The sequence below is a fragment of the Corvus moneduloides genome, chromosome 17 (assembly GCF_009650955.1).
Source record: "Corvus moneduloides isolate bCorMon1 chromosome 17, bCorMon1.pri, whole genome shotgun sequence".
Lineage (NCBI taxonomy): Eukaryota > Metazoa > Chordata > Aves > Passeriformes > Corvidae > Corvus > Corvus moneduloides.
The window spans coordinates 13,944,311-13,957,200 of NC_045492.1; the positions used below are offsets into that span (position 1 = coordinate 13,944,311).

Consider the following 12,890-nt stretch of genomic DNA (forward strand, 5'->3'; position numbering starts at 1 on the left):
TGTCAGCTGGGGTTTGGGAGGGCAGTTACCTGTGACAGTCACATTCCTTACACCCCCCTGCACGGCACATCTGCATCTTCTGGCGAAGAGAGGGGCAGAGGAGTGAGGAGCCAGGTATCATATGAGCTTTGAACTTGAATATGGAGGTGGGGCAGTTCTAAGAATTGTAAAATCATAGAATGGCCTGGGTTGGAAGGGACCTTAAAGATGATCCAGTTCCAACCCCGCGCCATGGGCAGAAGGAAGCGCTGGTAGATTGAGCTGCTTTTCTGCACCCCTTCCCAGAAGGTCCTCCCCATGTTTTTGACTCTGTGCTCGTTTCTCCACACAGATGTTTACTTCATTGCCACCCTGTCGTTCCTGTGGAAGGTCACTGTCATCACCCTGGTGAGCTGCCTGCCCCTCTACGTCCTCAAGTACCTGAGACGGAGGTTTTCTCCCCCCAGCTACTCGAAGCTCACGTCCTAGGGCTGCTCCTTGCACACAGAGACAGACATTGCCCCCGGCCCAGAGACAAACCCCCAGCTGTCCCCACAACGAGCACGTCCCGTACCTGCGCCAGGACCCCGTGGTGTCTCTGTTACCTGCTGCTGTAGTGAGAGACTTCCAAACTGCCCTGAGCAGGAACCTAACACGAAAAGGGAGCGTTTGGAGGGTGGAGGCTCTTAGCTCATCCGGTTCTTGTCACTTTTGTTCCACTAACTGGGGTCAAATGCATGGAACTGCGATGGCAATGGGTTTCTCTTGCATGGTTCAAAGCCTCTGGAAGCTGCTACCTGACCTTGGGATTTACATTTGACAATTTAAAGTGAATTTTTTAAGTGTCTGCACTGTTCTTTGCATTGTGTTACCTTTTTTTGTGTTATTTGTCTTTTTGATTCAAGTAGTTACATTCTTTTTACATCTTGGAAATCCCTTAATGTAGGTGATGCACTACACTGCTGACAGCTGATTCCTGATTTATGGCATGTTGTTTCCATAATGGGGCTCCAGCCTGTCGGATCTACACACACTGGAGAATCTGAGCGTGTCTGAGATTTCCCTTCCGTTGAAATGTGGTCACCCCAGTGATTTTGGAGGTATCCAGCCATTGATAAAGACAGAGAAGTGGTAGTTCTAAACGAGAGAATTCGGTTTTGTTTAGCTGTTGTGCTTCCTGTTAAAAGGAGCCTGTGATACAATAGTTTTACTCTGTATTTATTTGGGTAGGAGAAAATTATCTAAACTAAAGCAAATCCTCTTTGGAACAGAACTTTGCAGTTGATCATCCTTGAAATGTGTCAACAACGTGAGAAGAGACTCGTACTGTTCTGCAGACAATGTGGCAGACGTGTCTTGAATCCTTGGAGACTGAAAGGAGAGGTCACAGAGCTGCTACTCCTCACAGCTCCATGAAATCTGTTTCCTGTTAGTGTGAAACTGTGAGGATGAGCTGCAAATAAGCAGAGGCACTCCTAGGTGGATGTTTTAATGACATGCTCCCTGCAGAGAGGCAGTTTTTGGAACCTTGCACTTGCTCTGCTCTAAAAACCAAGCCTGAATCCCAGGAATGGGTTCGTACAAAGGCACTAGGCTCGTGTGCAGAGCAAATTTATGCGGTTTGAATTTTCAGAAATTAAACTCAATGAGTTCTGTTGTTATAGTAAACTTTGGTCCACATTATAATATCATGAGGAGAGCAACATGTGCTTGGGCTTCTCAGCAGAAGGACAGAGACTTACAGGGATCTTTTAGAGTTGGGTTGATGCATCAAACACGGATGAGCTTTTAGTGGCAGCCATCCTTGTCTAAAGGCTCTTTAGTCTGTGCTAAATTAGTTGCTTGCTGTCTTCTTCCCACATCAGAGAAACCACAGGCGGAGCTGGCACTGCTTGGCGCCGTTGTTCCTTGGCTGCACAGGAGGAAAAGAGCCCAGAGCCCGAGCCCCTGTCCCAAAGCAGAGCCTGAGCTCACTTCTGCTGTCCCCAAGCAGAGCCTGAGCTCCCTTCTCCAATCTCAAGGAAGCCCTTCCAGGTCAGGTCCACCACATTGGCAAGGTGCAGAAGCTCCTGGGTCATCTCTGTGCCACGCTGAAGCTCTTGAAAGGGCTGCCAGCTCCTGCTGCCATTGCTGCAGGAGTTCCTGTGGCAAACAGCACAGAAGGTCTGATGTGAAAATCCATGGAAAATGGGAGAGTCGTTTTAAAAGAGCCTGTGTTGGCCCACAGTGCTGTGTCCTGAATTTTCACCTCTAAGGTGGCTGTGCCTCGTGTGGTCAGTGTGTGGCAGTTGCTCCAGGGAATGTTTTGCACAACCTGACCTGCCTTCCTTGCTCTCAGTTCCCGTGAATAAATATCAAAGGGATGGGGGAGCAAGTTCCAGAAGTTTAGAGAAAAATTGGATGTGCTTTGTACCACCTGTGGCTCGGGGTGAGAGGAAGGTGCAAGGCCATGTGACCTTGTTGTTTCATGTGGTGGAAACCCTCTTGATTTAGAAAATAAGGTTTCAAAATCCTTCAGGAATAAGGGCAGCAAACACTCTTTTACTCACGGGTTTTATTTTGTGCCAGTTTTCTGATAGGCTTGGGTTTGAAGCCCTGGTATGGAGCAACTGCCTACAGAAACACCCTGCTGGCTAAGGGAAGCTAATTCTTAATATTCACCTTGTCATAATGGTTTGAAAATCTGGTTCTTTCCTTATGTTTTTTTTTTTTTCCCCTAAAAGTAGTATTAATATACATTTCTACTTATTTGACATGTTGAACAAGGCTGTGAAAGTCCAGAGATTTGTCTTGTGGAGGAAAAGCAGTCCCTGAACAGCCTGTCTGGGGCTCATAGCCTTTTGTGAATTATGCTGTTTTGCCAGAAAGATCCTTAATATTGTCTTCATCATGACTGGAGTGTCGGCCATGCCACTGTTCTGGAGTCCCCAGGCAGCATTTCATAGGATCATGGAATGATTTGGGTTGGGAGGAACCTCAAAGGCCACCCAGTGCCACCCCTGCCATGGCAGGGACACCTCCCACTGTCCCAGGCTGCTCCCAGCCCCAGTGTCCAGCCTGGCCTTGGGCACTGCCAGGGATCCAGGGGCAGCCCCAGCTGCTCTGGGCACCCTGTGCCAGGGCCTGCCCACCCTCCCAGGGAGGAATTTCATCCCAATATCCAGTCTAATCTGCTTTCAGTAGGTTTAAGTACAAGAACCAAGAATTCTTTTGGCCCCCGGTGGTGACTGAGCCCCCCAGTCCCTCTGGGCTCTGGTGCCCAGCCCTGTCCCTCTCTCCTGTGTGTTGGTAGTTCAATGTCCTGCAACAGTGCCAAGCTACTGTGTGTAAATATTTGAGACATATATATGGTAGAATTCACTGTTTCCTCAAGTCAATACAGTTTACACTGAGTGGACCATATTTGCAAACTATTAGCACACACCAAGAAAGGGAGTGAACTATGATTTCATTTATATTTATTGAATCATAAGTTTAGTAACATATTGAGTAGAGTTGATAGTGATCTGTAGCTGTGTTTTGGGGTGTGGATTATGTTCTTTGCAGCTCGTGTTTTTGCACAAGGTAGTAAATCCAGGAAGTAATTTCTGCCTGGATATACACTACATTTTTTCAAAGCAGTCAGAGACTAAAAAACTGCCATCTAACAAACAGCAGGAAAGAGGAATACTTCTGTTGTTCAAGTTTAGCACTTTATGTTTGCAATCCATTTCTCTTAAGTTATTTAAAAATGTTTTTAAAAGCAAAATTTAATTAATGTGTTCATATTTACTGTACATTAAAATAAATGGATTATCTGCTGGAAATTTCATCTTTTCCTCTAGTATGCTCATAATTTGTACTTTTGGGGAGTGAAGCATTGTTTTCTTCTTCTGTGTTGTATCTTGTTTGTGGCCTTAGTGTTCCTCCTGTTCCTTTATGTGTGTGGGTTCTGTGCTGTAGCAGTTCATGCGTGACTTGTGTGCTTTGGGACTGCTCCAGGTGCTGCTCCTGGGCACCAGTGTGAGTCCCACTGTGCTCCTGCTTCCCCAGGTGCTGCTCCTGGGTCCCAGTGTGAGTCCCACTGTGCTCCTGCTTCCCCAGGTGCTGCTCCTGGGTCCCAGTGTGAGTCCCACTGTGCTCCTGCTTCCCCAGGTGCTGCTCCTGGGCACCAGTGTGAGTCCCACTGTGCTCCTGCTTCCCCAGGTGCTGCTCCTGGGTCCCAGTGTGAGTCCCACTGTGCTCCTGCTTCCTGTGGCTGCCAACACTCCGTGCTGAGCTGCTTCAGGGCGAGGTTCTGTGGCACACACTGTTCTCTTCTTGCACCTCTGCAGGAACTCCAGCTGTGTCACAGCCCTCTCTATCTCCTTAACTCTGGATGTGCCCCCTCCACAGAGCTTTTCCTGTTCATCTGTGCACACAATTGTTTTGCTCAGCTCGTGGTGCAGTGGAAACCCAACGTTGTGTTCAACAGCAGCAGCTTCAGTCTGTGCAGGGTCTGGTCAGACCTGGCTGAGGGGTGGTCAGGGACATCCCTGGTGTCCCCTCGGGGTGAGAGCTCTGTGCTGGGAGCTGCAGTTGTGGCTGGGCAGCACCAGAGGTGTTTTCTGTGCTCCCTGAGCTGTCCCAGCCAAACCCCGGGACAGCCTCGGCCTCTGGAGCTGCCGAGGGAAGTTGTGCTGGAGTTGAGCTGGGTTTGGCAGGGAGCCCCAGGTCAGAGGGGGAATCCCTAAAGCTTCCCTTTGGGGTTTATATGTAAGAAAGCTGCTGCAGCCTCTGCTGCACCACAACCCCCTGGCTTGCACAAGCAGGGCTCTGACCCAGGGATGTGAACCCCTACCATGTGCAGCTCAGTGTCCCGAGCTGTTCGGTGGCATTGGGCTCATCTCAGAGCGTCTGGGGCCAGTCCAGTGCCCACTGGAGGGGCTCCTTATTTATTATTAGTTATTTCATAAGTGTTAAACTCTATGATTTGCATGAAATCCTGTGGTTCACAGCTTTGCCAATATGGTCCATTACTACTGCCTACGACAACTTGTGTACTGATATGCCTTTGAGAACATTTTTAATTGTTAAAATTGTTTTTTAAATCAATGTTAAGTTAATTTAATTTTTAATGGGCAAATGGATTCTGGTGTCAAAAAGGTATTTACTGTGATGCTGATGTTTTGTACCTGTCATCCAGCTAAACAACCTGTAAATACTCCTGAGTCAAAAGAAACATGAATGCCAATTATTTATTGTTCTGTGGAGTTACATGTCGCAGATGTGTAAGAACTGAAAAGGGAATGTTGTAAAACAAGGTGGAAAAAATAAATTTTATGCAACTTCTTTACTTCATCCCTGTATGATGCACCTGGTTAGTGCAGGCACGATCAGTCCCAGCTGGGCTGGGAATTGCCAGGATGTGGGGAAGCTGTACTGTGGGTCCTTAGCCTGTGCATGGGAAATGCACATCCAAGGAAGGATCAGAGCTGCTTCCCTAAATTCTTTGTAGAAGCAGTTTTGGTGTTAACGGGGATGGTCACTGCTGCTGGCAGCCACTGCTGGCAGTGAGGAGGGGATCTTTCATTGGAACACAGATATATCCTGCCCTGGGATGAGCAGTGATGCAACAGCATTAGGAACAGCTATTTTGGGAATGTTCTCATCCCTTGGACATTTGATTCAGTGAGTGGCTCGGCATGAGAGCAGTCCCAGGGCCAGGGGGCAGAAACGGGGGGAGAGGCAGGGTCTAACACTGAGCATTCTCCACAGGGGAAACGTCAATCATGTTGAGTACAAACACAGTACAGCAATTTTCTACCAAAAATGTAATAGAGCCATAAACACTCCTAAAAGAAAAAAAATTTGACATGCAGTTGGATAAAGCAAATCTCTGACTTGGGAGACTGTTTAATGAAAGCAGAGATAAACTATCCCTCGGATCAGTGAACATCTATGGGAGTTTCTTTTGGATTCTATAGGACACGGATGCCCTTTTCAATGACTTGACTTCTTTTTGGCATAGTCTATGCAAATATTAAATAAAGCATTTTTGTGATGTTTGCACACATCAAATGAATGGTGTAGACTCCAGAAATCACAGGAACAGACTTTGCTCCCAAGTGTTACCAATTTCCCACTCTAAATGAGTTACATAAGCCCTGGTTAGTGGTTCCTTTAATTTATGGACAGTTTCTTTTTAATGGTGAAATGTGTAATTAAAAAAAGCTAGAAATAGTTTTTTAAACTCACTCTGGAAGGGAAGGAGAATTTCAGTAATTTTTTTTTAACCCAAACATTGCATAATAGTAGAAATGTCAAAGATTTCCATGGGGTTTCATTTCATTCTTCATGTGGCTGTGGTCATGCAAGAAGTTTGAACACTGCAGGGGCTGGCAGATTTTTGGAAGATCATGCATCCTGGGGTAAGTTTTCAGCCTAGGCTTTACCAAGGAATGCCAGTGGCCTTGTTTTTCAAATTGTGGTTGTATCATGCACTGGTGTGTCTTTGTTTTTCCTTTTTTATGAGAAGAAAGAGGAGGTGCTGGCTGTAATTGGGTGTCTCGCTCTGGCCCTGAGCCTGACGGAGCTATGGAGGCTTCCCTGCACCATAAACCATTGGAGAGAGGAAAACCTCGGAGACCTGCTCTGTCTTCACCTTCTGATGGCTCAAGTCACGACACCTGCACTGCCTCTTCTCCCCTGCACTGCTGTGGCATTAAATTTTGTCTTAAATCTTCACTAGAGGGAGGGAACTGCTCCCGTTCCTCTTTCCCAGGTAGGAGATGGGGCCAGAGTGAACCAGTGGTCTGGGCTGGCCCTGCAGGCAGAGCACAGAAAGCAGAAAAATATTTTTGTTTTGATGATTAGACTTTTTCAGCACCTTAAACATGGGAGTCAATCCTACAGGAAAGTTCCTTCTTCCACAGAGTATTCAGATGTCTGGTTTTAAATGAGGAGTGTGATTGCAGGCTTTAAAAACCTGTCCTTCCGATTGGGAGTTGATAAACCCCAATCCAAACATTCCAGTGGATTCTTCTGTCTCCCACCTGGAACTGCAGATCCCAATCACATCTGTGATAAATGTTACACGTGGGAGCCAGTGGGAGCTGTGAGACTCCGAGTGGGAGCAGCAGGAAAGGCACCACTGCAACTGCACAGGAAATCAGGGGAAACCTGGAGTGTGCCAGCACTTACCAACAGCACCAGTGCTGCTCCAGCACCTGTTCAAGGGCAGTTTCAAAGCTGATGCTGTGGCTTCCTTAGGCCATGAGCATTTGCTGGCCTTAAAACTCTCTGGATGCTGTGGGGCTCTCTAGGCTACGTGGTGGATCTCTGGAATTTTGCTGCTGTAACTGAAGTTAGAGGTGATGAGCCTCTTGCAGGATCTGGCCTTGAGAAGAATGTCCTTGCCTCGGCTGCTGTTCCTCCCTTTGTGGCCCAAGACCTGAGCGGGTTACAAAAAAGGGCTTTAAAAATCTCTGTGTTCCCACTTTAAAGCCTCCCGCTCTTGGCTGGCTGGAATTGTCCACGTAAGGCAGAATGTTGTCTGCGCTTCAGATTCGCTCTCAGAAAGGAGTAGTAACAAGAACAATCTGTGCAAAAGAATTTAACGCAGTAAAGATGGGGGTAATAGTCATTCTCATTTGTCCTTTTATGTGAAACAGATTTTATTTTAAATGTACACTCTGAGGAGCTTAACCATATCCAGAAAGTTGTTTACCAGGGTAAAAGTAGAGATACCCACAGGATAAATTGAGAGCATGAGTGGAGGTGAGTGGGCTGTACTGAGTGATGGTGCTCAGCCAGCTCAGGAGTCCCCTGGGGCACATCTTGGTGGCACTGGGACACAGGGATGCCCTGGCCTTGTGCTGTTGGCAGGCAGCAGATTGACTCCTGTGTTTCACATCTGCTCCAAAAGAGCTGTGCTGGAGGTGTTGCATTTCTGTGCCTGTCCTGTGCTGCCTCTGCTGGGTCTGAACCAGGTCCCCTCAGATTGGTTCCGTACAGATGTCACCAACCCGTGACTTGTCAAAAAGTGATGCAAATTGCTATTGATCAGGACTCCTACTAAAAATAAGAATAGATCAAATGCCCAGTAATGGTCTCACTGAAGCATTTTCCTGCTCCAACAGCAAAGGTGTCACTGCCAGGGGGAGAAACAGCACTCAAAAACGCTGTGGGAAAGGCAAGGGATGGGGCCCACAGAGGCAGAACTCCTCTGCACCTTTGTAAATCCAAGATTAAGGTTTGGAATGAAAGGCACATTTATAAGGATCAGCATTCCCTCTGTCAGATTTTAATACCTGATCTTTCCTAGAGACACTCCAGAAAACAAATTCTCTGAGTGAAATCTCAATTTGCAGCACTAACCCCTAAGGCGAGGACCTTCCCAAAGCAGGTGGAACGTGAGCACAGCGTTGGTGTCTCGGTGGAAGACCCGGGGCTGGTGTAAAGAAACACCCACCCACCCCCTCACACAATCCTTGTGTTTTGTTCGAGCCCGAGTTGAATTCTTGCCAGTGCTCATTACTGAAGTGTGGAACTAATTCTTACAGGTGCCGTGTTCTCCATAAATTGCCTTCAAAAGAAAGAAACCTCTTGTATTTCACACGTGAGCGACAACCGTTTCCTGCAGCGTCCTTGTGATCTCTCCCCATCAGGAGCCCGGGCCAGCGCTGATTTACAGAGCTCCCACTCGTCCTTCCCTCAGCTCCTGCTGCCCTTCCAGCCCTGAAGAACGGAATGCCACAAAGCCCTCAGTAAAACCGGAGCCTGCAGGAAATATCAGGTGTTAACATCCAATAAAAAGCTGACACGCTTCAGTGAGCCGGGATTGCAGAGTCCGGCCCAGGCAAGGCCTGACCTAATGCAGAGGTTTATGGTGGTGGCAGGTAAGGACTAATTACAGACCCTGCACTCCATCACGGGCTGGCCTGTCAGGTTAACTTAGGGACTGAAGTGCCTACGGTCGCACTGGGGGCTCTCTGCCCCTCTGCATAACTGCATGCAGTTGGCTCCTAAAGAAACGTGGGGAGTAAATCTGAGGTGCTGAAAGAAATACTGCAGCAGAAATTACACTGTGGGGAAGGGTTTATACGTGTTGGGGTGAATTAATGACCGGGTTTGGGGTTTTTGGAAAGAAAAAAACACAACAAACTTTGTGCACAAATACATAGTTTAAAATATATTCTCTTTCAAACACCAGCTATTTTAACAACAGTGTAAATCAGATTTTACAGACCACATATTTCAAGTATGAAGTTCATTAAATGTGTGAAATTCTAGATTAGCTGCCGGGTGTGGCCAGAGCCCCAGTAATGAATTCTAAATTCTGTTCAGGATATAATATCAGATTCCTTTGCCCTGGCGCTGATATGAAAGGACTAAAGCACCTTTTCAAAACAGTCATAACCTTTCTTTATTATCTTTATTTAGTTTAGCCATCATATGATATAATGAATGACTGCATCAGTGTTTCCATCCTGAACCTAATGCACAGGTGTTTAACTTGATTAATTTGTGGGTTTATTATTATTATTAAACCAACCTATGTCTCAATGTAACTGAAATTAATGCTATCAATTTATACACATTTTTGCCAGTGCCCTGACAGTGGGTGGTTGGCTGTCTTTAGGTTCAAGAATATCACTCTGAACTACAATTCCCTCTGAATTTGTGTGGAAAAAATGGATTAATTAATGATGCTGTTCTCATTCCATAAACCCTTCCGTGAGCTGGGAGCAAGGTACAAAAGGAAACAGCTCTTTCCTTGTGCTGCTGTAGCCAGTGAAATTTAGGGACAGCTCTCTGTGGTGTCCAGCTCCACTGGACAGAGCAGGCAGGACGGAAATCCGGGTGTTCTGTGCCCCAGGGATGGGCACTGGCCAGAGCAGCTCCAGGGCTGCCATAGGCTGATCCAGCAGGTGCCTGTGGACCTGCACGGCCTGGCCTTGTTGTTTCTTCTGCTCCCTTTTCCTCCTGTGCTATCCAAAGGGAAGGGGGTTCACGAGCCAGTTCTACTCTTGATATAACCAATAATGGGAATTTTCCAGGTAGCTGGGGCTGAAAATCCAGGGCTAAGTAGAAGAATTGGTATTTCCGACTCATGGCTGTTGGTTGGAGACCTCTTTCCAAAGCAGAATTTTCAATGGTAGATGAAAAGCGAGTTCTCATTTGGGGAAAACTCATGCAGTTCTGCTTCCAGACCTGGAGAGCTCTGTGTGGGTGGATTCCCTGGGCCACGTGGAGCTCACTGCAAGATCAGACACTGTAACTTCATCAAGTGGGTGAATTTGGTCTTTAGACAAGTGCATCAGCAGCAGTGAGCCTGAAGTGGTCCCATGCAGTGAGGATGCTCCGGGACTGCTCGGGAAGGGGAGGGAGGTGCCGGAGTGCAGGACCTGGGCACAGCTGGGGCCGTGCTGAGGCCCTGGGAGCCGGGAGGTGCAGTGAGGACACAGCCCGAGTGTGGGAATCCCTGCTCAGCACGGCAGGGCCGTGTGGAGGCTGCTCCGGGAGCCTCGTGTGCGAGGGCACACCGGGGAGAGCAGTATTTACTTTGGAAGGGCGAGCAGCTTTTGTCAAAAATACTTATTGTTGCTGTGAGACTGAAATACCTTTTGCAAGTGGAAAACAGAGATGTCTCCATGAAGTCTCTGATGATAAAATCCAGGCAGCTGCCCCAATGGCCTGAGAGCACATCCTCAGGAAGCCTTGATGCCTTATCTCCTGAAGAGCATGAGAAATAAAAATAATGCTAAATGCCTGCGTGGAGGCGGGCAGGGAGGCTCATCCTCCGGCAGGGCAATGCTGTGGGCAGCTGCCAGGGGAAATCAGGGACCCCCCCGGGGCCGAGACCCCCGGGACCCGGCTCCCCAGACCCCCCGAGCCCCCCGGGCCCGCTGCCACTCCCCCGGCCGCCTGCTCTGCTCTGCTCTGCCGGGCAGGGAGCTCCTCGCTCGGCCTCCTGGGCTGCGAGCCCGGCGGTGAGGACCGGCCGGGCTGTTCCCGGGGACAAGTTCAGCTTCCAAATCCATCCCCCGAGCCAGGGAGCTGCTCGGGGTCAGCGCCAGCAGATGCACCTCTCCCCTGTCCCCAAAGCCAGGCATCCGCTGGGCACACCCCAGAAGGTGCCATGGGCATGGGGGAGAGCTGGGTCTGTTTTTGGGGGGTAGGGATGCAGTCCAGAATGTGCCCCTAAAAGGAAGAGGAAGTATTCTCCTAAAGAGGGAATAAATAGCTAAAAATATTAGCTATTAATAGCTCCTTACCTCCAAAAATAAAATCCCTTAGTGATACCAAAATAAGAAAGCAAAGGAAAGTCGGAGGTATTTGGCCTTCCTTTGAAAAGGGAAGCTAAAAATAACTATATATATATAAAAATCTCTCGTTTCTAGGGAAAGTCTCTGCCCCCGCATCCAGCTTGCACAGTTATATAAGACTTGAACTACATCCCCCTCTCCTCCGCGGCCGCTCACAACGCGCTGGAGCCGCGGCCAGATGGAGAAAGGTTCCGTCAGGAAAGTTTAACTCAGCGGGGAAGCTGCAGCCAGTGGAGGACACGATTCTCTCGCTGAACTCTCCAAAAGCCTTGGAAATCTGACAGTTGTGTCATATGCTGGTTTGGGGAATGCTAGTCCGGAGGCAGCCGCCAGCCCTCTTTCACTTCTTTATTTATTTATTATTTTTTTTCGCGTTGCACTGAGTTTAATTTGGGTAGCAGGATTCAGCAGTTTTAAGTTGGAAAAAACTTAGTGGAAGAAGATATTTTAGGAAAACCCTGTCATGTGAACTAGCGGGAGCCGATCAAACCGAGCTATTAAAAGAAAGACATTGTATTTTTAAACGGTGCAGCCCAGGGCAGCCAACCTGTGTGCCCAGAACCGCGGAGCCGGGGCTGCTCCCCCGCCGCAGCTCCGCGTGGGAGGAGGCCGAGCTTTCCGTCGGGGTGGCCCATTCTCCGCTCGCTCTGGGATTCCCTTGGCACGGCCAGGTGCCCTCGGCTCCCCCAGCCCGTGGGGCCCCCGCTGCACGCGGCTGCTCGCCCCCAGTTTGCCCCTTCCCAGCTCCCCCTCGCCTGAAGCCCCTGTCCCAGCTGTTCTCTGCTCTTCCCAGTGCAATTCCAACAGGGGATGCTGGGGCGACTGGTCAGAGCTGCAGTGAGGAGCTGGGGTGGTGAGGGTAGAAGTTGGGTTAATTACTTATTTCTCCCGACTAGAAATTAATTAAAATCGTTTTGCTCTCCTCGCAAAGCGGCGGCCTCGGTCTCCCTTAACCGTTTCCAAACAGGGATCAGGTGATTCCCATTTTGCCGATGCCGCTGCTGGATGCGCAGAGCCGGCGGGGAGCTCAGGTGCGGTACCTGGGGCCGGGGCCGCTGCCGAGCAGCGCCGGGGCTTGCGGGACCTCGCTCGTGGCTTCGCAGCTGCTCGTGGAGAGGGCTGAGAATGGGAAAAGCCTCCAGGTACGAGCCTGAGGGTCAGGTGCCACTTTTCGGTGCTTCCCCGCCATCCAGGGCTCAGGCAGGAATATCCTCACGGGAGATCGGCTCAGCCCTGGGGGACGGGGAGGAAAAGGCTCCCCGAGAGCCGAGGGGTGCCAGGGGGTCTCGCTGAGGGGTTCAGGGGGAGCTGCGGCCCCCGGGGTTCCCGGGCCGGGGCTGCCCCTCTCCCCGGGGGAAGCCGGTTGCATAACGGGCCCGCGGGGCTGGGGAAGGTATTTCCGCCCCGACGTGTCCAAAGATGACAAAGGATAGGAAAGTGAGGTGCGCTGAGTTTCCCCGGGCTGCCTGCAGTTGCTAGCCTGCAGGACAACAAACCCGAGCAGCAGAAAGTTTGATTGCGATACCTCCTTCGAGTCGATTTGGGGAGCGAGGGAGTGAAAAATGGAAATGCGGGGCGGGTGCCAGGCAGCCCTCCGCGCTCACCCGGCCAAGTCCGGCTGCC

The 12,890-nt window shown here is 49.4% G+C and overlaps 1 protein-coding gene across 4 annotated transcripts in view; it reads left to right on the forward strand.

The window, feature by feature from the left end:
* The window catches only part of ATP9A (ATPase phospholipid transporting 9A (putative)), a 55,429-nt gene extending 50,131 nt beyond the window's left edge, over positions 1-5,298 (forward strand). For 3 of the 4 annotated variants that reach the window (XM_032126746.1, XM_032126744.1, XM_032126745.1), the window contains exon 28: positions 332-5,298. In XM_032126746.1, coding sequence (XP_031982637.1) covers positions 332-468 — 137 coding nt within the window. In that variant the 3' untranslated portion in view covers positions 469-5,298. The remainder of the gene's footprint in view (positions 1-331) is intronic. The other variant, XR_004243471.1, reaches the window with a different exon arrangement.
* The last annotated feature ends 7,592 nt before the right edge of the window (positions 5,299-12,890 follow it).